Genomic DNA, 22,997 nt, shown 5'->3' on the forward strand with positions numbered 1-22,997 from the left:
AGAAATTCATGTGACCTCCAATAGGAAAAGGATCTTTCCAGCTGACCTTGCCAGTCTTGACTTGAAAGTAATAACAGTAGTACATGGTGGACTGCACGACATTTCAGCGGTCCGAGACTGTTGGCGCTTCTCGCAAACGCCGTCCTGGTCTGTCTTCTGCAGAACGGAGCGCCGTGAATCTAGACCGCGCGGTCATAACCACCGCCATGGATGAATCTCAGAAACCGAAGACCGTCCAGCGAGAAGTCGCTGAAGAGGATATCGTTACGGGGAAAAAGAACAGCAAGGGCATCATACTGCGACCACAGCCCTCGAATGATCCAAACGAGCCGCTGGTAAGCCCCCCCCCCCGGGCTTGGCACTCGCCTGGACCTTGTGTGTGTGTGTGTGTGTGTGTGTGTGTGCACGCTGGTTGCTCAGAAAAACCTTACGATTATGACAGAACTGGTCGCAATGGGACAAGTACACAACATACCTGGTGATCTGCTGGTTCACATTTCTGGCGTTCATGAACTCGTCCGCGTTCACGGTGGCCGTACAGGCGATCATCAAGCAATTCAAGAAGAGCTCGACTGAGGCGAGTTACTTGAGTAAGGCCCTGGACTCCCTCCACCCGTTCCCTGGCTTGTCACTTGCTGATGACAAGGCAAAAGCATCATTGCAGGTGCTCTTCATGGGTTTTGGCGCCTTGGTCTGGATGCCCCTGATCCGTATTATCGGGAAGAGGCCAGGCTACCTCGCTAGCCTGGTCTTCCTCTGCGTGACCAACGTATGGGGTTTTTACTCCACGACATATGGGAGCCTCCTTGCCTCGCGCATTGTCGGCGGGTTTCTCACGGCAGCTGCAGATGCACCAGTTCCTAGTGTCGTTGCTGAGCTGTTCTTCTTTCACGAGCGAGGCCATGGGATGATGTTTTTCTCCCTGGCCCTCTCCTGTGGTGCCTTTCTAGGGCCCTTGTTCAATGCGTACATCACACAGTACCTTGGCTGGAAGTGGATGTGCGGTGTAATGGCTATCGTCTCGGGAGCGACATTCTTTGTGGCGTTGTTTCTCCTCAAGGAGACTGCATATGTCGTAGGGCCAGAGGGCCGAGACCTCGAGGCTCCTGCGTCTGCATATGCGCCAAGGAGAAGCTGGCTTGCCTCCCTGGGCTTCACAATTGGCTACAATCAGCACGCCTCTTTCTTCGGCTGGGTTGCACGAACTGTGCTGTTGGTCGCATATCCACCGGTCCTGATTGCTGGCCTTATATGTGGCCTTTTTATTGGATGGTAAGTTTGCTGCTGTCCGCATTCTCCTTCCCCCACCTCTCTGCCCTTCTTCTATGCTTCTCACTGTTGCTGTGCACGCTGACTCTCAACGGATAGTAACATCGCTGTGCAGCTCGTGGCCTCGCAGACCTTTACAGCTGCACCATGGAACTGGACCCTGCACAGTGTCGGGCTGCTGGCCATCTCTGGCTTTATCGGGTCTCTCCTCTCCTTCTTCGCCGGCGGTCGACTTATCGACCTGATAGCCACGCGGATGACGGCACGACGAAGCGAGCATCCTGAGCCTGAGTTTCGACTGCCAGCTATGATCATCCCAGCAGTCGTGGGTCCCATGGGCATGTTGCTGTATGGGCTGGTCATTGCGGCCCAGGACAGCTGGGGTGGAGCTGCTGTCGGGTATGGCATGGAAGGCTTCGGCGCGACGGCCGCTGCCAACATCATTATTACCTATGCCGTCGATGCATACCGACCTGTGAGCCTTTCCTGTGCTTTCGTGGTGTTGTCGGAGCATGTGCTGACTGTCCCTACACAAACAGATTGCGGGCGAGACAATCGTCATCGTTTTCATTGTTCGCAATGTGATTGGCTGTTTGATATCGACCTACATCTCCGTGTGGATCAAGCAGCAAGGTGTGAGACACGCTTTTGGAGAGCTCGTCGGGGTCGCATATATCATCTTGTCACTTTCTCTGGTGCTGTTTGTCTTCGGGAGGAGGATCAGAGCCTTCACGGGGCGCTTTGGGCCCATGGCGAGCGTTGCGTTTCACTGATGCGGACGTCCAGCTTCAAAAATCAAGCTACCTGTCTGTCGTGCATTGTTCAGCCCTCTCTGTCCGTGCAGAAACCCACTCCTGCATGCGTCTTGCCCTTTATTTCAGGAACATCATCGGCCCTGCCACTGGATGTGCCTGTCTTGAGAATTCTGGTCTTGTGGGCCTTGTTCTGTCTGGTTCATTGAAGGGCTAGGACTTCCCTGTATGCCATATCGATGATTTGTTCTCCCCGCCAAACGGGCAGTTTGGAGTCAACAGCTATTGTTGCATCCGCAGTAGAGACGTTCCAGGAAGAGCGAGCCCGAGCTTGCTTCACTCTTTTTCGAATCCCATTAATCTTCATCAGTAGCCACGCAGCCACAATGTGAAGGAGGGTCTGCACGAGAAAGCTGTCATCCAGACCAAGATACGTCAGCTGGTAGCAAGCAAATTGCCAAACAAAACAAACCCGGGAGAGGACTGCTGTGACGCTGTGGGCCACGCAATGCGGCGGAAGCGGCAATTGTGATCGACGACCACTGCAACAACTAAGACTACAGTGTTTTGCTGTAAATCCGAACCTGCGGTGAATCATCGACTGACAGACAGCTGTGGGAGGGAAATGTCGGTGTCTGCGCTCTGACTGTATGGTGCGCTGCAGGGCTGAATTTTGATGGGGCGTTTTGTCAATGTTCGGATCGTCTGACACGCCACATGCTACAGTGATGCTTTCCAAAACGATAGTGCGTGGACGTCGCGGGTCGCAGCTTGTTGAGTGGGTTGACCTCATCGGCTCTGCCCCACACGACGCCGCCAAACTGCATGGGGCTACTCGAAGGGGGCGCTAACACTGCGCTGCACTTGCACTGTACGCGATATGCAGCAAGCGCTCCGTCTGCTGTGTAGCTTAAAGCTCTCCCTTCTTTTCTGCCCTTAAAACATTCTGGACGAGCTTCACATCACCAACTTCCACCAGAACCGCACCAGAGCATACCCGAAGGATACACGCAGAAAACGTCTGCCGATTATTACACGCAACTGGATCAGAATTCTTTCTCCCCGTTCCCCTCTTCAATTAGACCCTTCGCAACCGGACTCTTTGCCGTTTTCGCGACGACACACGACCGATAATACCCAGCCTTTACGACATTGCGATCGAAGAAACATCGAAGTTACACCTATTTGCCCACTGGTTGGACCCTTGACAACTGCCCCCAACTATTTGATTGCGACCAACCCAATCACTTCGCTGCGGGCTTCATTCCAGGCTTACGAAACTTCCCTTGCAAGCTACCGAGGGAGCACTCGCCGCCCCATTCCTTTTTCTTTGTATTCAACGGCAGCTCAGAGAGAGAGAGAGAGAGAGAGAGAGAGAAAGGCACACAGCACAGCCGACACTCCCTTCAGTGTGACGGCGTACCCCGCAGACATTGCGCAAGGTGCTCCCCAGATCGCCTCGACATTCTTTCTCCTCCATCTCGTCCTGTGCGACCCCGACAAACGACTGGTCCCACGGCGAACTCATCCACCCTTAGCCGCCACTGCGCGTCAACCCCCCCCCCCCCCCCGGGAAAACAGCCCACCATGCCTTCCACAAGGCGGCTGCGGCTGCTCTTTATAGGTGTCATTGCTGCAGTTGTCATAACCCTTGTCTATACATCCCAGCTTAGAGCATCAGAAGAGGTAGACAGCAGGACATTCAACGACTTCTGGAAGAAGACAAGAGAGGGCCTCGACAAAGCACATGGTGAGGGTGCAGCCCAGGCAGTGTCCAATACAAACAAGGGTACAGGCAGCTCCAAAAGTGAGGAGGAGGACGACGCGCAGCTGGCCAAGGACATGCGGGCACGCCTGGAGGCTGCTGAGCAGAAGGCAAAGGACTCAGCCAATGCCAAGGTGATGAAGCCTGAGAAGCCAGAGCAGGTCATTGGGGTGGGCAGCTCAGCAGGTGGCCAGAAGAAGCTGTCTGGCGACAAGGCTGGTGGGGATAGCGCTGGGAACAAGGAGACGGAGGAGGATCATCAGGTCGAGACGACCCTCAACGAGATCCTCAAGAAGTCTCCTGGTGAGACCGTCTGGCCACATACAGTCGAGACTGTATACTGACGAGGTGTACAGTGATCATCTTCTCCAAGACATATTGTCAATACTCCAAGAGGGCCAAGGCTGTATTGCTTGACAAATACAACATCACCCCTGAGCCCTACGTTGTTGAGCTCGACATACACCCCCTGGGCAAGCAGATACAAGAGAAGCTGGGCAAAATGACCAGCCGGACAACCGTACCGAACATCATCATCAATGGCATAAGCATCGGCGGCTCTGATGACATCCTCGCCATGGACCAGAAGGATGAGCTTGTGGACAAGATCCGAACACTTGGGTCTGTAGGAGGAAAGAGTCTTGAGGTCAAAGACCGCGTTAAGGAAATATGAGGTAATCAACAGCCACCTGTGGACAAATAGGATCCTTGTTTGGTGACCATTAATCTTGCATAAGTAGTCAAGAAGGCGAAACGCAACACACAAAAAGTCTCTACACTGCTTCAATGTTTGTCCTCACAACATGCACTCCTGCAATCATTTCTGGTCAATTTTGTTGTTGTGGCTCCGGGTTTCTCATGATTGCAAACAACCCTGTCCGAATCACAGTCTTCTCTTTCTATCGTTTAATGGCATTTATCAATGCCTCTGCAATACGAACAAGAATCCTCAGACTCGTCTTTTTTTTTTCTCTTCCCCTTTCCAGTGTGTTCGACGATTCTGGCTGGTGACCAGATTGACTAGTCAAAACCTAGCCTCAACCCGAGCTGAAAATGCAGTTTTGTCTCAGCAAGCACATGACAACAGTCTAGGCACGAGACCCAGGAAGTGACCAGCACTCGCTGGACCATCACCCCCTCCATGCTATACCAGAAAGAGAAGAAAAAAAGAAAGAAAAGAAGAAAAAAAGAGAGGGGGACAGAGAGTCATAAAAACAATGCTATTATACACGTGGGTACTTTGGGTCTGTACAAGGAACCATCTAGATTACTCTCACCAGCGGCTCACCTTACAGGCTGTCGATTGACTCACCCTCTTTCTGTGAACGGCCTGTTATTAGCATTCAGCACAATGGCAAATTCAGGGAATTACGCTGACTGAGTACCATCAAGGTCCCCTCTTTTTCCACTGAAAAAATCATCATCTATATCTGCAGTGATTCAGTCTCTAGTTCTTCAAGGCCAAGCTATGATTCTGAAGAGGCCCACCGCTCACAGTTAGCAGTGAAGGAGCCATCAAGGTGCTCAATACAGTTAACCTGTGATTCACTGGCCACTTCCTGGCCAAGGGGCCCTCCTCTGACTATATGGTATGGCACCCCAACTACAACAACAAATATATACTACATTCAGTGTTATTCCAACACACCAATAGCAACCAGCCATTGCTCCCGCCACCATCACCACCACCACCGCCAATCATAGCCATCATCACCTTCTTGGGCTAAATAGAGCATCCATCACCTTGTCAGCCCCCTCTTCATTGATACTCTGTATTCCTTTGAAGGATTTACACTGTTATTGTCGCCATGGCACATACCGCAGGTCACCGGGTCAGTCAGGACCTGCTTCTTGAAATTGCTGAGCACTGCGACTTGAAGACGCTGTCGAGTCTGATGCAGACATGCAAAGTAAGTCAGGAATCCCTCTGATGGCGAAAGCACATGTAACTCATGGCTTGGTGTCTTGTCATGGGAGAGAGCCTCTTCTGGGGCCAATTTCGGTGTGATGCCGACAGGTATACTGACCAGGACACTGTTTAGCACGTCTACCTGATCATCAACTCCTACAAGCAGAGCATTGCCAAGGCCAAGATCGCCACCTACATAAGTCCTCCTACCGGCCTTGTGCTTACCTCCAGGGACGAGAAGCGATGCGTTATTCCCCTGCGCAACTCCCTCCATACCGTCCGGGAGCTCCAGCGCCGCGAGGACCGTGTGGATTCGATCCTGGACCGCGGCGGGTTTATGCTCACCGACCGCCCTGATACCCTGGGTCTGGGTTCCCTTGCGTCGCTCGAAAAGTTCAAGGCCGGCTTGCGAGACGCGCTGTACATCACGGACCAGATTGCTGATCTCGCAGCCCACCCATCACTGGACCAAGCCGGAGGCGTGAGCGATGTGAAAGCCCGGGCTTGGCACACGATGAGCGACAGCACGACGGACGTCCGCAGCACCGGAGTTAACACGCTCAGTGCCTACAACGCCAGGCTTGCGTTGCACTTCCGCAAGATGCGCCAGCTCCGCCAGCTCCAGATCGATCTGCTGCGCTCGCTCCCCACGCGGCTTCTCTGCTGGCTGCTGACGCTTGCGGCAGGGGGGTCCAAGGGCTATGCACGGTACTGCATGCGGCTCCTCGAGAGCGACCCGGGCATGGGACACGCCCGCGTGATGGCCTTTAAGGAGGTGCTGTTGCGTGGCGGCGGGTTCATCCTGTGGGGCTTCCTGAGGGGCAGGGGCCCTCTGCACTCCTTTGTCAAGGCGGCGATCTGGGCCTGCACAGAAGAGGTCATGTTCTTTGAGTGGAGTGGCGGATGGGGATGGGGTGCTGTGGGGGAAGATGAGGCCAGGGCACCAGATGGTCTGCACATGACCATCATGGATGAGCTGAGACAGCGATTTGTCGAGGCCAAGAGGGAGCAGATAGCAGAGAACAAGAATAGGAACGGGGAGGAGGAATGGGATGAGACGACCTGGGGCGCCAACGATACACTGGAGGAAGTGCACCGCATTGTGGGTGAGGAGGTTGAGTGCAAGAGCTGGAAGGGTTATGCTGCTGTCGAGCACGACATCAAGGGCTGAGCTTCTCTTGCCTCGATCAGCGTCGAGGCGTCACCTTGAACACACACAGACATGCACAGTACGTTGGTTGGATTGCAGTCTTCTTGGTCGGTCTCGGTTTTCCCTTAAGCCCTTACCCAACATAAAGAGCGGCATATCATCACGGCACAGCGTTGTATTTTGAGCATTCGGTTTGCGATCAAACGGTCGAAGTTGAAGCATACAGGCCAGTCAACGGTCAGGGCGAGACGGTGCGGTTTTCTGGGCCGGTTATGTCTGAGCATTCTCTTCCTATCCCCCCCCCCCCCCTGCGTTCACAAGTATGATTACTCGTGGAAAGGAAAGGGGCTTCAGGCGGTAGGAGCTTCTGTCGTTTTCTGGAAGGCTGCGGTAGCTGGCAAGTATGACAAGGGTTAGTTGGGCACAGACATCCCGGATCGCGCCGAACCAGGCTCATCATCTGATCGATCATGTTCTGACAGTTCATGATGACATTGATCGACCTGGGCCTGGCAGGGGATGGAGGCTCAAGGAGGAGGACGATGGCTTGACAGTATTTCTCTCTTTCTCTCTCTTTGGGAAGTATGAATTAAAACACATGATCAACCTGATTTTTCTTGAATATAAGGAAGAAAAAAGAAGAGACGAAAGTATAAAATCGGGCCGCGCATCTCTGTACTATGGTATGCCTGTCTGTCTGTCATATTCGGTGATCATGCTCCGTAGGCCTCGGTAAATATTATGTATGATATTATGAAATTCAGAATAGAAGAAAAAACGAAGACAAAAAAACAAATGTCTTGTCGGAGAGATCCCATCAGGACGGAAATTCAGGGGCCGTTCACCCAGCAGGGCCAAGGATCGGCGTTTCAAACAGAGCCTCGTCCCCCTGAGGATCTGGGGTAGACGCGGCTATACCCTCGACGAACCGGCGGGCGTGCTCCCTCTCCACTTGCGCCTTTTGGTAGGCGCGCCCCGCCTAGGGTTAATGAAGGGGAGCTTGGGATGTTTCTTGTTTGGTCGCATGGGGGGTTCGATTTCTCGTTTAAAAGAAGGAAAAAAAAAAAAAAAAAAAAAAAAAAGGAACAATGCCCCATTTCGTAACTGTGGATTTCTATGAATGGTACTTGTAGTTACGACTTTCCTAGGGGGTGCTGCACCGTAGGTACGAGTATGCATCATAATAATGAATATGTGAACCGTACTAGTGGTACCGTAGTTAGGCTGAGGGGAGGGGTGAGAAGGGCTGGGGGGCGCCCGCAGGGGGGGGGGGGTTTCGGGATGACGGACAGCGGACATGACCATGTCGTTCATCGTGGTGTGGATATCGTACGGAAGTTGATTTCTCCAAGTTGTTTTGATTGTGCTGCTAGTCAAGGGGAGGAGGAGGGAAGGGTGGGTTTGTTTGTGTTTGGTGTGACAAGCATTGGTCTTTGCTGGGCTGGACTTTATTTTCTGGGATAGATAAAACCAGCATCGTCTCCCTCCTTCGGCTGTCATCCCGAGGGGGAAGCGTTTGTGAGAAAGAATTGTTTTTGTTGTTGCCTTTCTCGATACTCTCCTTCATTCTTCTCATTGGTTTAGCTGCCAAGTATCCTGGCTGGTCCGTCTTTCGTTTCTCTCGTCTGAACATCTTCACTCACTATAAGGAGATATCTTATTTTCTTTCCTATATCACACACACACATATATACAAAACCACCACCACCAACCAAGGAGAAAAGAACGATGCTTTCCAACTCCGTCCTACCCCTCCTGGCCGGGGCCTCCATGGCCTCCGCGGCTCTGACCTACGTCGGCGTCGACTGGTCCAGCGTGGCCGTCGAGGAGGCTTCGGGCGTCAGCTACAAGACTGCCTCGGGCACCACGGAGGCTCTTGAGACCATCCTCGCCGGCGCGGGCGTCACCACCGTCCGCCAGCGTATCTGGGTCAACCCGTCCGACGGCAGCTATGATCTTGACTACAACCTGGCCCTGGCCAAGCGTGCTAAGGCTGCCGGCTTGGGTATCTACCTTGACCTGCATTTCAGCGACACCTGGGCGGACCCGAGTGACCAGGCTATCCCCAGTGGCTGGCCTACAGCCATTGCTGACCTGTCTTGTGCGTTAACTCGTCCCCTTTTCAACACCCTCTCTTATCTTCTTCCCTCAAGTATTTGTCTTGACTGACTCTCTTTGTGTCTCTAGGGGAGCTCTACAACTACACCCTGGACGTGTCCAATGCCTTCGCCGAGGCAGGCATTTCACCGCAGATCATCTCCATCGGCAACGAGATCAGCAACGGCTTGTTGTTCCCCACGGGCGAGGCGTCGACCGCAGGCTTCGACAACGTGGCCACCCTGCTGCATAGCGCGGCCTGGGGTATCAAGGACTCAGACCTGACCACCCAGCCCCAGATCATGATTCACCTGGCCAACGGCTGGGACTGGTCCCTGCAGGAGTGGTTCTATGAGGGCCTCCTTGCCGCCGGACCCCTGGCCTCCACCGACTTCGACGTCATGGGCGTCTCGTACTATCCTTTCTACTCGGACGAAGCCACCCTGTCCGCCCTGCAGACCACCCTCGAGAACATGTACAGCGCCTGGGGCAAGGACCTCATCATCGCCGAGACCAACTGGCCCACCTCGTGCCCAGACCCGGAGTACTCGTTTCCTTCCGACACCACCAGCATCCCCTTCTCTGCCGCCGGCCAGTCCACCTGGCTCAAGGACGTCACCGCCGTCGTCGAGGACGTCTCGGGCGGTTCGGGCCTGTTCTACTGGGAGCCTGCCTGGATTGACAACGCCAACCTGGGCAGCAGCTGTGCTGACAACTGCATGTTCTCGTCCTCGGGTGAGGCCCTGTCCAGCGTGGCCACCTTCGGGTCCCTGTAAAGAAAAAGGAAAAGAAAAGAAGAAGAAAAATCATCTCCGGTCGGGTGTCCATGGTTGGTGATGATGATCTTTATTGTTGGTGTTTGCTCGCGGGCTTTCATTGACCCCTGCCGTGAGGCGTGTTTCTCTGTACATACATGTTTTTCTCTTCCGCGGTAGCATAAACACATAAGATGTTATAAATGGATTCATGGCTTAGCCATGTTTTAACTTCCCCACCCACCTTTGCCTGCCTGGACCACATGGCGGAGGAGTTTGATGCACCTGTAGTGCTCGAATATGCATCCCAAGATGTGACGTTGTACTCGGCAGAACAAGCAGAAATATCAAGAGAGGGAGAGAGAGAGAGAAAAGGGAAGCAGTGCAGGATAGGCAAGGAATGTTTCAACCGTGCAGGATGAAGCTAAGGAAGCCTGCGTGCTTGCTTTCGTGCAACGCAAGGAAAGGAATATCCAAAGGGTCCAAAGTTGCGTACCCAGCACGTGAATCTCTTCCTGAGCAACAAAACTGAGCAGGAATGTCAGGCGCTCAGAGGATCGAGTTTCACGGCGCTCGCCCGTTGCAATGCCTCATCAGGCAGCCTGGTTATGGAGGTTGTACACCCGTTTTCCCAGGCAGGTGGGACGACCGGTCTCACCTTGGCCACCTAGCAACATCGTACGGCTCTTTCTTTCCCTCTTTTCCTCAAGGTTTTTGAGATCTTGGTCAGTCCACACCGTCAAATATGAGATGCCAAGCCTTGGTGAGAGGTGTAAGGAAATGAGAATTTCGGAGTACTCGATGGCATCTCCGATCGGATCGCCACAGATGACAGCTGAGACCAAAAGGCGACCAATCCGAGAGGGAATTGATCACCAGAATGGACAAGGCCGCACAGAGCCACGTCAGCCACCAACTTTTCAAATGTTCACTTTCGTTTCTTCTTCTTTTTTCTATTCCTTTGTTCCTTCCTGATCAACGACAGAGAGGGGGGTGTGCACCGTGAATGGGTATCAAGGTCCGGCAACTCCGTGCGGCTCAATGTCTCTAAGCAGTTTCAAAACGTCGCAGCGCAACTCGGGTTTGCCGAGAAACTTGTCTTTCGACAGCCGCCGGCAATTCTGTGGCTGCTGCTGACTGGTGCTCCTTCAGGTCAAAGGGGAGAGGGGGGGGGGGGCAGAACTGCCCTCAATACGGCTGCCCACGATGGGAGCTGCTCAAGGCAACTGAGAGCCGACAAGGCCACACATACAGATGGTGAGAAATCTGCAGTGTATAGTATGCAAGTAGACGGGGCTGACTGGGCCTGATTTGTTGTATTAATAGAGGCTGCTGCTGAGCGCTAGTATGTGTACTGTTTACCTGCGCTGACTCTTTTAGGGGCGGAATGAGGCGCTCGTACTTACAACTGAATTAGCAGGTACAGTTAGTAAACAAGTAATCATGGCATTGTGACTAGCCAATTCGTAAGAATGAATGAGAAGGGCGTGGAATTACGGTAATCTGCTCTAGCAACGACGATGAATTAGTTAGTTAGTTACTCGAGGGTTTGTAACTATGTACCACTCACTGTAGGGGATTAAGATGAGTGGCACTCACCTGGCACTGTAGTCATTGTGAAAAAGTTCAACCTTCCTCCTTTCGAGTACTACCAAGTAATACGATCGTAGTAGTTGTAGCAGTAGCAGTAGTTATCGTGAGCAGATGGGTAGGCTGACTGAGCAGACGCCGATGTGGATCAAATCCCGGTCTCGCTCACTGCCGTGCATAGTGCATAGTACTAGTACATGTGTAGTAAGACATGTCCTTGTTCGTGTGAAGATCGCTGCTGAAGAAAGAAAGGGGGAAAAAAAAAAAAAAAAAAAAAAAAAAAAAAAAAAAAAGCGAAGAGAAGGGAGAAGAAAACACAACGCTACGGACTACTGTGTACCAATCCCCCATTGTTCCGCTTCCTTCCCACATGTGATGACAGGGTGCCCGAGTGCTCTTCCCTTTTGCCCTGCTTACCGCTGAGTGTGGGGCCCTTACCTATCATTATCCTCGTCATCACGTTTTTCCTTTGCTGTTCCCGGGGGTTGGGGCATGCGCGTGTCAGTCCACGGCGGAGAGCAGGACGCCACTAAACCCAAGAGGAGGGCGCATGATGGCTGCATGGCCTGAACAGTACAAGTGTGCTTGCCTATTGCGCCTTGGCGTGGACCCCTCACTTCCCCTTCCTGTCAGTACAGGGTTACAGCGGTGGGCAGCCTGTGGCTCGAGGTGGTTTAGCCTGTGCCGTCCTGTCAGTCCAGGATTGGCCGCCAGCAAGACACGCCAAACCCAAAACCAACCTTGCAGGTTATGAGGATGGATATTGTGATGTGCTATCACTGTGACACAAGCCCTCGTATGGGGAGAGGGAAAAATCTTAAACCATTGTGACTCAAATGATCGACATGATAGACAAATTGTCTGGAACAATCTGGTGTAGGTGAGGTGTGGGTGTTGAGAAACAAAAGCACAGACAGCCTTACGTCTTTTTTTTCCTTGCTGCCTTTCTCTTTGGCCTTTTCCCCTGCTGCGCCATGGGATTACGACTTTTGCGGTGGTACCCTGGGTTGCCTGGTTCAGGGCCTGGTTCAGGGTCAGCCCAGGAGGGCCTGTAGATACCAGGGGTACCGTAATCCAGGTACTACCGAGTATACTATGCGCGGAGTACTACCATAGTATTACCGTAGAATAGCCCCTAGTAGGTGTGGCTCCCCCCTGTGGGAATAGAGTGGCACAAGGGAAAAAAAGTAGGCAGCGCCTCACGAGAGTGGTGGGCTTTGACCCGGCCACAAGCCTCCTCCTCCTCCTCATCCCACCCTCCCTCGCATGCCACCTGCAGGTACTTCCTTCAAACGGATACTACGGGACTTTTAGGACAGAGTACTAAGTAAGTATGGTATGCTAGAACCCGTCTGAGTCCTGCTTTTCCAGGGCCAGGACCCACCTGGAGGTCATGGCCCTCACCGATCATGTAGACTGTCTGCCACCATAGTGATTTGGACCACTTGCAGCCACGCTCACCTGTACTTTGTACTGTCCCATACATAGACATAGGTACCTTCGACGAGGCGCTTCTACTAAGCCATCAACTCACCTGCATCATCACTGCCCTGCTGTCTGCCCACTAAGAACAGAACACGCTGCGCACCGGTAGTTGCGTGGTTGTATTGCTTGTGATCTTGATCGTCCCGTCCCACATCGTTCATCCGCCTTCAGGTCTGCTTATTCCACCAACCCACACAACACATGCTTGGCCCCCCCGTCCGAGCCCTCCCCCTCCCTCTCTTCCTCTTGCCAGATCGAATCCAGCTGGTCGGGCCCAAGTCACAATCAATGACAATTAGCCATTTTCAAATTGTTCTTTTTGGGAGGTGTGGATTATTCTTCCCTCTTCTCAATCTCAATCTCAATTCCCCCGCCGCCTTTGCCCCCAAGAAAACCTGGTTTGTCATTCCGAGCCTCAACTCGCCCCTCGTTCATCTTTTCCCGTCAACCTGCTATAGTAACTCGACCCCAAGCTGAATCATCCAACATTTTCCGATCTTCGTCCCTGTCCCTCCAAGTCCCTTTCTCGCCTCCGCTTAATCACACCCCCCCCCCCCCACTCTTCCCAGAACCAGGATTCAATTACTCTCTAGACATAATTTCCACTCAGTTGTTTGGGCAAACTCTTTAACCTTTTGATTTCAGCTGTGCGCCACCCTCGTACAAAACACACACACGCATAGCATTTCAGATTTCCCAACGCACCTGGGGGCTGAGTTGAACTCATCTTCAAGACACTTACGGGCCCACATTGGTCTGGACGAGTGCACGGTCGAAACAAAAAGGTCGCTGCGCGCGGGTCGGTCTCCTTCGCCTCAACTGCCTTAACGAAATCGAAACCACCACCCAAAGCTCGCGCCACGATCCATCCTCGCCAGCGCCACAACCACACAGCCTCGACATTTCGTCACTCGCGCCAAGTCCGCTCCCCAGCCTGGGAGAATGCCCCCAGGGACGCGACAAGTGAGGAATAATTTCTAGGCATGTGCAGGCCCGACGACGACCAAATATTTGGATCCTGCGGCAATTGATTCCCGCCACACACACGAAACACGACACCAGCGATCGCAACCCTCAGCATCCTCGTCATCCCCGCCTCATGGCATCCGACGCTGCACCAACAGCACCAGATCCACCCCTCGCCACGGCCACCCACGCGACGGCCGTCGCACCGTCCACCTCAGCCCTGCCTCCAACAACCTCTATTCCGTCTCCTCCTCCTCTACCACCGCCTGTCGCTACAGATTCGCCCATACAGCCGTCTGGCCATACCAATAACAAGAGGCCTCGTGAAGAGTCCCCGATCTCGCCGACCTCCAATACCTCCGCCGCCCAGTTTAACCGCGACTACTCTCCGTCCAAAGTTGCTCGTCTCGGCCTGACAGCGCAGTTGTCCCCCCCATTTCAGCTCACCGGTGCCGCCGCGGTCGCGGAGGAGCGGCGACGGAGGGAAGAGGAACAGAGGCGCAACCCGCCTGGGGTCAGCGAGAACCCCAACCACAAGGCTCTGAGCGACCTCATGTCCGGATCCACCATGACAGTCAGCCGTCCACAGGACGCGCCAGCAGCAATGGACGAGATCGCACTGGCCGCCGAGGCCACGAAAGCCCTCGGTCCTGTCACGATACCGCAGCCTAACGTCTCGGATGCCAGGACAGACATCAGCCCCCCGCACAGTGCGTCGAGCACAGGAGGAGGCGCCGCCGCCGCCGATAGCCATGCCTTGATGAACAGTCCGGGTCCCATGGATGTCGACCAGCGCAGCGACAGGCAGAGTTTTGCGTCTCAGCCTGACGTGCAGATGGCAGAGAAGGCGGCCACCTCTCTGTCCTATCCGGGCGTCCTGCCGCCCAGCGGTACCGCGCAGTCACCCGGGCCTCCACCTCGACCAGCCAGCCTCCCCCACGGTGCTGAGCCGATGCCAATCTCGTCCAAGAAGCACAAGTGCCCATACTGCGACACGGAGTTTACGCGCCATCACAATCTGAAGAGCCACCTCCTCACCCACAGCCAGGAGAAGCCATACCTGTGCAAGGATTGTAACTTGAGGTTCCGACGCCTCCACGACCTGAAGCGTCATGGCAAGCTGCACACTGGCGAGAAGAATCACGAGTGCTCAAAGTGTGGTCGCAAGTTCGCACGAGGTGATGCGTTAGCCCGTCACAGTAAAGGCGCTGGTGGTTGTGCCGGCCGGCGCGCCTCCATGGGAAGTTACGGCGACCAGGGTGAGTATGACGGTGCCTCTCGGAATGACGGTGATGAATCCATGGGTGGAGTGAGTTACGACGACAATGGCGACGTGGACATGACCGAGGAAGAGCGTCGCAGGCAGAGTCTACCCGCCATCAAGGCCCCTCATGCCCTGGGTCCAGAAGCTGTTGGTCCGAATTCTCGCACCTACCCGCCCGCTGGTAGCCTGCGCGCAGGAGCTCCAAGCGTCCTCTACCCGCCCAACAATAGCAGCGCTGCTGGCCCTTCAAGCCTGGCGAGCAATATCACTGGTAAGCTCCCCTCTCTCCCTTCTCATCCCTCTGCAAGCTCTTCCATCCCCGTTCCTCCATTCTCCCTCGTGCACGTGTCAGCAACGATACTGGAGGCTCACCATCGCATCATCAAGGCATCACCGAGAGCCCCAAGCCATTGAGCCCTGCAGTGCACGACCAGGCACGACAGCGCTCGCCAGGGCTGGCTTCCCAATACCAACACCAGCAGCAGCAACAGCAGCAGCAGCAGCAGCAGCAGCAGTATGCTCGACGCCCATCTGAACGAGACATACATCCTTTGCCACCGCTGCCACCACCACACAGTACAATAGACCCTCTTGTCCACGTCATACGCCTTCATCAGCCAACTAACAGCTTACAAGGTCAATCGCACCCTTCAGGGCTGGCAGCCAACGCTCCGACGCACACCAGGCTGTCTAATGGGCCCGTCAACCACGGCAACAGCGGCGAGTCTTCGGCCAATCTTTTCGCGCAAGGCGATCAGGCTGTGTGGACCTACTTGCAGCAGCTCGAGGAGAGGGTCAAGGACCTCAGCGAGCGGCTTGCGTCCGTCGAAAATGTCTCAAACGCACGAGAGGCGCGGCTCACCTCTGTAGAGAGCACTCTCACCCAACGAGACTCCAAGATCGGCTTCATGGAACTCGAGATCGCCGGTTTACGAAAGGCACTGGCTGAGAGCCGTCCGCACAACGATGGTGTGGCTCAGACAGCCTAGGGGGCTTGCCATCCCGCCATCTGTGCCATGACGGCAAACTTGGAGCCTATTGCCTCGAAATCATAGAATCCCGTCTCAACCCTCTTTCTCCCCCTCCCTCTCTCTCCCTTCTCCCTCTCTCTCCCCCCTTATTGATTCCACCTAATTTTTTTTTGTTCAACGCGTATCAAGCATATTACTGGCGTGGAGTTATGATGGATCATTCACTACCGGACTCCTTGCACTTTTTGAATTCACAGCATTCATATCCAAAAATCGTTGGTCGCCTCCGCCAATATCCATATCGTTTTGCGTCTGCCGCATTATTGTTCTCTCCTCCCTCGCTACGCCCAACATTCTTGATTTGTGCTTCTTTTCTCTCATCTTTGACGGCAGGCTTTTTGAAATTCTGGGACGAGGTCCAACTGTTACAGGGGAAAACGGCGTAGGTATGAGAAAGGGGATACAGGCGTCAAAATTGTGGTCAGATTTCGTCCTATCAACGGTACTGGAGGATGTCTTGGGTTTTCATGGTATTTTGAACTCGACGGTCGTTAATTCCCAATCTTTTTGTTTTCTTTCGTTTCCTTTGCCTGGTACTTTGGTGCTGGTTTGGCCCACAAGACGGTGGTGTTTGCGATACGCAAACGGGATCAAGCTCAGTTGAGACTTAATAAATGGGGAATAGAATTATGGATCCATCATGGCAATGAGCGTTGGAAACTGTGCCATTGCTTGTTCAATGCTGTCAGGTACTCTTGACTCCGGTTTTCAGTGTCCTTCATCTTGCATTACATTCTTCGCTTGAGGCCTCCCAAGTACAATGCGCCCACATCACAGCAGCAGCATTTTAGGGAAAGCAGCCCCTGATAAAGTGAGTGTGCCCTATACCTCCCAAGCTTACAGCCCAAAGTCAATTCATTATTGATCCATCAATTATAGGGAGACAAACCTTCAATCAGTCTTTCAGTAAGGGAGCTGCTCAAGAGCAAACTGATTTCAACCCGTGTTCTGCATGTGCGGTCGCTTATGGTGTTTCTATTTTGGATTACGACAGTGGATGGGGGACAGACATGGGGGTCCGTCACCAAGTTGATTACTATTACTACGTACTATGTCTGGTACAGCACTGTACCATAGTACCATGTACCACAGTAAGTAGTCCATGTGAGTGGGCCCTGTTTTACCACCACGGAGCAGTTGGCGCTTTCGTCGACTTCCACCTTTCGTCGACGCCTGACCCACCCTTTGTGCACTCAAGATGATGGTTTCCTGGTTATGCCAACCAGTTTTACCAGTTTCTTCTCATGGCGCTCTGTACAACTTGCCAGGGCATTCCTTTTGAATCTTTGCCCGCAACGCCCGAGATCCATACGATTCGCTTAGCTAATGACACGGAACTCCCCTCATTCAGTCCATTCTATTCTTGGGGCCCAGCAGCGCGCGATGACGCGCCTCTAGGGTTCCCATACCATGCTCATTTCAGAGCCCTGTCGAGATCGGCTGCATCGTGTGGTCTCTGCGCCGTTGTCCACGCGGGCGTGCAGGAATGGGTCGCAAACTACCGCCGGACAGAAGCAAGTGATTTGTGGCAGTGGTACCGGCGCGAGCGCGCTGCGACGGAGACGATACCGGCGTGGGAGAGACTCTGGCTTACGAGACGCGTTGGCGGGGCTGAAGGGTTCATTGTCTTGGCCCGAGACCCGAATATCAAGCAGAGGGCGCATCTGCTCACCGGTGTTGGGATAAGTGTCGAGGCCTGTACGTCAGTCTGTCCAGGCACCCTTGTCGCTACTCTCGTGGGCTTGGTGCGCGGAGTCTCCCTCCTGCTGACTCTTTTGAGACCGTTAAGCCAGCCCCTTGGCATATGCCATCCCTCAGCGGCCTTTGGATGTGGATTCTGGGTCTCAAGGCAGCTTTGAGGTCACATCTAGGTGGTTGAGAGAATGTGTTGAACATCATGACGCCTGTAGGCCGAGGAACCAATCACTGCCGTCACGGGTGCTTGATGTCCGAGGTGCAGAGGATGTCAGACTTGTAGAGTGCGAGGAGGACCTGTCTGGGAAATACGCTTGCTTGTCCCACTGTGTAAGTTCTGTCGAACCCTGTTCCAAATCGGTGGCCCTCCCTATCCTGCCTTGGGAACCTTTTGCATGTTTGACAAACGATTGGTTCTCACTCTAGTGGGGCTCTTCGGCGTCCCTGACTACAACACGCGAGACCATACAGGCGCGCCGCAGCGGCATCCGTCTCTCCGACCTCCCCAAGACGTTTGCCGATGCCGTGGCCATTTGCCGCCGTCACGAGATCCCCTATCTCTGGATCGACAGCCTCTGCATCTGCCAGAACGACCACAACGACTGGGCGCTCGAGTCTTCCCGCATGGCGAGCGTGTACTCCAACGCGCACCTGGTGATCGCGGCGAGCCACGCCAGAGATAGCTCAGAGGGCTGTTTCCACAGCCGGGCGGGCCGCCCCTACGCTCGGGTCACGCTGCGCCGGTATGGAGACACTCCCGAGGCCGTGGTCTACGCGACGCTGTTGTACCCCAGCCTCGAGGCCCCAGAGTGGTCCGAGGACCGCGGCCGGTCGTTTGCCGATGAGCCTCTCGGGCAGCGAGGGTGGTGTCTGCAGGAACGTGTCTTGGCCAGCCGCACCTTGCATTTCAGCAGCAGGCAGATGTACTTTGAGTGCAGCGCTGGTATCGTCGGCGAGGATGGGTGTCGCGAGGGCGAGCGGTACTGTGATCTGCGGATGGCGTTTCCTTCGCAGCAGCAGCAGCAGCAGCAGCAGCAGCAGCAGCAGCAACCGCCACCTAATTCCGAGTTGTCACCAGCATCGGAGCAACAGAGGAGAAAGATACTCCTGAAGAGGTGGAACGACCTGCTCTGGGCCTACGGCCGCCGAAAGCTCACCAAGCGCACAGACAAGCTGCCGGCCATGAGCGGGCTGGCGCAGCTGTTTGAGCAGATGATGGGGTCTACCTACATCGCAGGCCTATGGAGCCATGTGCTCATAGAAGGCCTCACATGGACCGGTCTGGACGGCGGGAGGCGGCCATACGCAGGCAGGGGCGGCGGCGGCGGCGGCGGCGATGACGACGACGACGATGACAACGTGTACGTCGGTCCGAGCTGGAGCTGGGCCAGCTTCGACGGTGTGCCCACGACAAGCGTCGAGGCAAACTGGACACCCATCGCCCGCGTCGAGGACTGGCGCGTCTCGCTGCGGAACCTGGCCAACCCGTACGGCGCGCTGACCGAAGCGTGGCTGCGTCTCTGGGCGCCCGTGGCAAAGTTGCGGCCTGAGGAGGCTGGGGAGCTGACGCAGTACGGGCGGGACAGGGTGCAGCTGGGCCTGACGCCTCCGATGAGGGTTCACCTGTCGTCACAGTCTGCTGGGTTCACAACGGGACTGGTTGATTTGTACTTGGATGATGACGACAGCGCGAGGAAGGGGGTGTGGCGTGAGTGGGAATTGGATGTTGTCTTTCTGGGTGGGTACCTTTCTCCGCGGGTCAACGGGGGAGAAGAGAAGGAGAAGAAAGATCAGTCACCCAGGAGCCAGAGGGATTGGTGGCGAGTGAGAGGCCTGGCCATACGGACGGTCAGAAATGAGCGGCTGGGAGAGGAACAAAAAATAAGAGTGGGCTGGATGGATGTACACGGTGAAGCGAGCAGGCTTGTCCAGGACGAGACTTGCTGGCAATCAATTACCTTAGTATAGCATGGAACAATGTTGGGGGGGGGGGGGGGCAGAGGAGTAGTCTTTCACCATCGCTTTGAGAGAATGTGAGTCGTAGGTATTGCTGAATGTACAACACATAAGACTGTGTTGTAACCATCAAAAAAGCATGCATGCATCGGTCCAACTAGCACTATACCAGACGGTGGATAGTTCATAGATGAGTGTGAGTTTGGGGGGCGGGGGGCGCACGAGCGACTCGAAATGACCATGTCTGTATCACATCATGGGATGGGAGCTCTATAATAATCGTCAAATAGCAGGGCTCTATTTCATTGTCAAAACGTTGTTTTACAAAAGGGTTTGGCCGTGGGAAGCAATCCTTCCATTGATGCATCCCACCTGATCTGTTCGTGGTCACATCCGTCCACCCGTGGCTGTCATCATCACCGCTTCTGTCCCCTTGCCTATGTGTCGACGTCCATCTTCTCACCCTCAGCCGGCAGCTCGTGCACGCTCACAAACTTCATGATTTCGTCCTTCTTGATGACCTTCTCGTTCAGCACCGCCGTCGTACCCTTGGGGAACTTGTAGCTCTTGAGTTTCTGGCTCCTCTCGTTAGGCTTGACGTAGCCTCTGTGAAGCGTCGTCTTGTCTGCTGTGATGACCGCCACGTCCACGTTGCTTCCCGAGCCCAGGTCGTTGAAGATACCTGCCTGGATGGCCTGGCTGCACAGTTCCATCGCCTCCTCCTTGGTGAGCTCCGCCTTCCAACTCGACTCGAACACGCTCATGGCCGCGAGCGAGCCAGAGCCCATCGTCACGTACGGCAGCTTGTCCGTGCTGCCGTGTGCGTGCACCGTAAACAGGTGCGTGCCAGTAGGGTCGACGCCCGCCACGACGAGGTATGCGCCGATGTGGCCCTGGTGTCGGAACAGGTGCTGTTTCAAGAGGGTCATACAAGTTACCACGCGGGGTTTGCGGCCGGTCGATAAGGAGTGCAGCTCCAGGTTGGAGGAGATGAGGGCCGTCGTGAATTCGGTGTCGGCGGCGGTACCGGCGCCTGCGCACCAGATCTGGGGTGCGATGTAGTGCAACTTCTCGCAGTTCTTGTCGGCAACGATGGGACCCGATGTAGCGCGCGTATCAGCCGCGATCTATATGTACGGTGAGAAGTGCAGGTTAGCTAGGGCTATTGTTTCCCAGGGACCGAGAAGCTCGTCGACGTGGTTGTTAATGTGCATCTGTGACCAAGGGTGGCACTGGAGGCGTGACGGGGAGGGGTTCTCGAAGAAGGAGGAATTTTGTACTGACCACCACGCCGCCATCGAATATGCATCCCACGATGGTGGTTCCTGTGCTGGTGGCTTTCGGAAGTGGGACGCCTCGCGCGTGCAGCGCAGCGTTGCGGTTGTAGTTCGAGAAGTCGAAACCGGGCATCGTGGCGACAGTTGTGTTGTCGAGCAGTGGGAATTCCCTCTCAAAATGAGGTAGATACAATTCAATCACTTGGTATCGAGAGAGTTGGAAGGGATTTGAGGTGGAGGGCTGATGGTAATAAAGAAAGGTTGCGGGCTTGGGGCGTTTGGCTGGTTGTCGAGAGGTGAGGTCGGTTGCCAGCCAGCGTGAGAGAGAGCTCAACAGGCAAGCTGGGATGACGAGGCTGCAGGCCTGCCGTGTCTGCCTTCCAGCAGAGGCCTGAGAGCTGATCCATGATCCCTGCGCCTGGTCCAAGCTCCTAGAATGCAGGGGTCTCTCTGGGCAGGCTGTCCAACTGCAACTGAAGCGCGATCTTTCAGTGCATTGGCAGCATTCACATTTCTTTTAACCTCGACAACACACACTTCCTTGCTGCTTTCTACGACCAAGCTTTTCCCGTATTGCATCTTGATCGTGGAACCAGAGGCATCTTTGAAGTCTTTACTTAATTTGTCACCCTGAATCGAGAGGAACAGAGAGGAACTTCTCTGCGCGCGCAACGATTTGATCTGTCCATGATCAGAACCTAAAGCGCGAACCGTTTGCACTGGCCACGGAGCGCCAGCCTGAGTCCAGACGGCAAACGAGGCGCGAAACCATGGACGCCACGCAGGGAGGTGGCCAAAATGTTGAGGTCACCGATAGTGATGCAATACAGACCGAGGTAGAGTCCTAGAATATCCTCAATGCGGAGTACGCCAATCACTGACTGACGCGCTCCTTGCAAAACAGAGCCTCGGATTCGCACCCTTTGCTGGAGATGCGAAAGTCCAGCTCACGCCCAAGTGGTCCCCACCGCCTGCACCGACAGCCTCGCTCCTCGCCATTGCATCACGCAAAGGCATAGTCGCTGCAGCTGGTCCAGATGGTATCTACATCGCCCCGACGGACTCGGTGCGGAAGGCATTCGACAACGACAAAAATGGGGACACCGAAGTCAGACCCTTCGACGCCCAGACGAAGATACCAATGTCCATACGGATATCACACTTGGCCTTCACACCCGACGAGCAATACTTGATCGTGTCTGCCGAGCAGGGCGGTGGCCTGGCTGTTTATGAGACACAGACGCTGTTCCAGGGGAACGGGCAGGCGGCTTTCGAGATCAGTACCAGTGGTGAAGCTGTCAAGACGTTGGTGCCCAATCCTATGTCTGAGCTGGCAGAGTTCTGTGCTGTCGTGACAAACAATGGCAACCTTTTGATGGCCAACTTCAAGCAGAAGTCACTTGTCAATGGATCAAATGGTCCCGTCATCCGCAGCGGAGTCACGTCTGCTGGCTGGAGCACCAAAGGCAAGCAGCTGGTTGCCGGCCTAGCCAGTGGCGATATCGTCCAGATGACACCGGATGGCGTTGAGAAAGCACAGATACCCAAGCCAGCATTCTTGGAGAACTACCATGTGGCATCCATTGCTTGGCTGGAGAATCATCTTTTCCTGGCCGTCTTCAACGAGAACACTGGATCGCCACCGAATTCCGAGTTTCTGGCTATCACGCGGCACGCGCCTGCAGGTCAGACACCATCTTTCGAGTTCCGAAAGCTGGTTAACCCCGTTCCTTCTTTCGAGGACGCAGCTCCTCATCCTACAATCCTGCGCCTTCGAGACCACCCGCCTGCTATCCATGAGCTGTTGATCGTGGCATCCTCAGCGACAGGAGACTTGGGGCTGGTCACAAAATCCAAAGCTCCGCTAGCTACCGACCTGCCCGCAGACTCGATCACCAACGTTCTTATCACCACCGAGTTCACTGATGACTCAAGGAGGGCGACTCTGCCTACAGACGAGGATTTAACTGACACCTACCCCGTCGGATTCGCGTTGGACCTGTCCAGCAGAGACAAGGTTTACAAGCCTGTGCCGG

General features: G+C 54.6%; 8 protein-coding genes across 8 annotated transcripts; 6 read left to right on the forward strand and 2 right to left on the reverse strand.

Moving 5' to 3' along the window:
- Nucleotides 1–206: 206 nt before the first annotated feature.
- On the forward strand, nt 207–2,042 carry M406DRAFT_337295 (MFS general substrate transporter; the record flags this gene model as incomplete). Its single annotated transcript, XM_040921239.1, has 5 exons — nt 207–335; nt 443–590; nt 654–1,272; nt 1,369–1,744; nt 1,809–2,042. The coding sequence occupies 5 exons, from the start codon at nt 207–209 to the stop codon at nt 2,040–2,042; spliced, it is 1,506 nt and encodes a 501-aa protein (XP_040779942.1).
- Nucleotides 2,043–3,275: 1,233 nt separating this feature from the next.
- Nucleotides 3,276–4,739, forward strand: M406DRAFT_321100 (glutaredoxin). Its single transcript, XM_040919472.1, has 3 exons — nt 3,276–4,089; nt 4,143–4,460; nt 4,524–4,739. The coding sequence occupies exons 1-2, from the start codon at nt 3,609–3,611 to the stop codon at nt 4,457–4,459; spliced, it is 798 nt and encodes a 265-aa protein (XP_040779943.1). The 5' UTR covers nt 3,276–3,608; the 3' UTR covers nt 4,460; nt 4,524–4,739.
- Nucleotides 4,740–5,594: 855 nt separating this feature from the next.
- On the forward strand, nt 5,595–6,866 carry M406DRAFT_71941 (uncharacterized protein; the record flags this gene model as incomplete). Its single annotated transcript, XM_040925511.1, has 2 exons — nt 5,595–5,696; nt 5,829–6,866. The coding sequence occupies 2 exons, from the start codon at nt 5,595–5,597 to the stop codon at nt 6,864–6,866; spliced, it is 1,140 nt and encodes a 379-aa protein (XP_040779944.1).
- A 1,707-nt stretch (nt 6,867–8,573) lies between these two features.
- Nucleotides 8,574–9,718, forward strand: M406DRAFT_45201 (family 53 glycoside hydrolase; the record flags this gene model as incomplete). The annotated part of the gene is made up of 2 exons (XM_040924269.1): nt 8,574–8,946; nt 9,033–9,718. 2 exons carry the CDS (start codon nt 8,574–8,576, stop codon nt 9,716–9,718), a joined length of 1,059 nt encoding a protein of 352 aa, XP_040780356.1.
- A 992-nt stretch (nt 9,719–10,710) lies between these two features.
- On the reverse strand, nt 10,711–11,850 carry M406DRAFT_327392 (uncharacterized protein; the record flags this gene model as incomplete). The annotated part of the gene is made up of 6 exons (XM_040920199.1): nt 10,711–10,834; nt 10,950–10,963; nt 11,060–11,105; nt 11,297–11,302; nt 11,457–11,477; nt 11,726–11,850. 6 exons carry the CDS (start codon nt 11,848–11,850, stop codon nt 10,711–10,713), a joined length of 336 nt encoding a protein of 111 aa, XP_040779945.1.
- A 3,151-nt stretch (nt 11,851–15,001) lies between these two features.
- On the forward strand, nt 15,002–16,670 carry M406DRAFT_355116 (uncharacterized protein). Its single transcript, XM_040923084.1, has 3 exons — nt 15,002–15,273; nt 15,390–15,578; nt 15,639–16,670. The coding sequence occupies exons 1-3, from the start codon at nt 15,039–15,041 to the stop codon at nt 15,989–15,991; spliced, it is 777 nt and encodes a 258-aa protein (XP_040779946.1). The 5' UTR covers nt 15,002–15,038; the 3' UTR covers nt 15,992–16,670.
- Nucleotides 16,671–17,084: 414 nt separating this feature from the next.
- M406DRAFT_327394 (HET-domain-containing protein) lies at nt 17,085–19,613 on the forward strand (the record flags this gene model as incomplete). Its single annotated transcript, XM_040920200.1, has 6 exons — nt 17,085–17,124; nt 17,411–17,731; nt 17,827–17,893; nt 17,944–18,058; nt 18,155–19,436; nt 19,582–19,613. 6 exons carry the CDS (start codon nt 17,085–17,087, stop codon nt 19,611–19,613), a joined length of 1,857 nt encoding a protein of 618 aa, XP_040779947.1.
- A 339-nt stretch (nt 19,614–19,952) lies between these two features.
- M406DRAFT_355117 (N-terminal nucleophile aminohydrolase) lies at nt 19,953–21,254 on the reverse strand. Its single transcript, XM_040923085.1, has 2 exons — nt 20,969–21,254; nt 19,953–20,811 (listed from the first exon to the last, which is right to left on the reverse strand). Exons 1-2 carry the CDS (start codon nt 21,092–21,094, stop codon nt 20,122–20,124), a joined length of 816 nt encoding a protein of 271 aa, XP_040779948.1. The 5' UTR covers nt 21,095–21,254; the 3' UTR covers nt 19,953–20,121.
- Between the last annotated feature and the right edge of the window lie 1,743 nt (nt 21,255–22,997).

The sequence above is a fragment of the Cryphonectria parasitica genome (assembly GCF_011745365.1).
Source record: "Cryphonectria parasitica EP155 unplaced genomic scaffold M406scaffold_2, whole genome shotgun sequence".
Classification (NCBI taxonomy): Eukaryota; Fungi; Ascomycota; class Sordariomycetes; order Diaporthales; family Cryphonectriaceae; genus Cryphonectria; species Cryphonectria parasitica.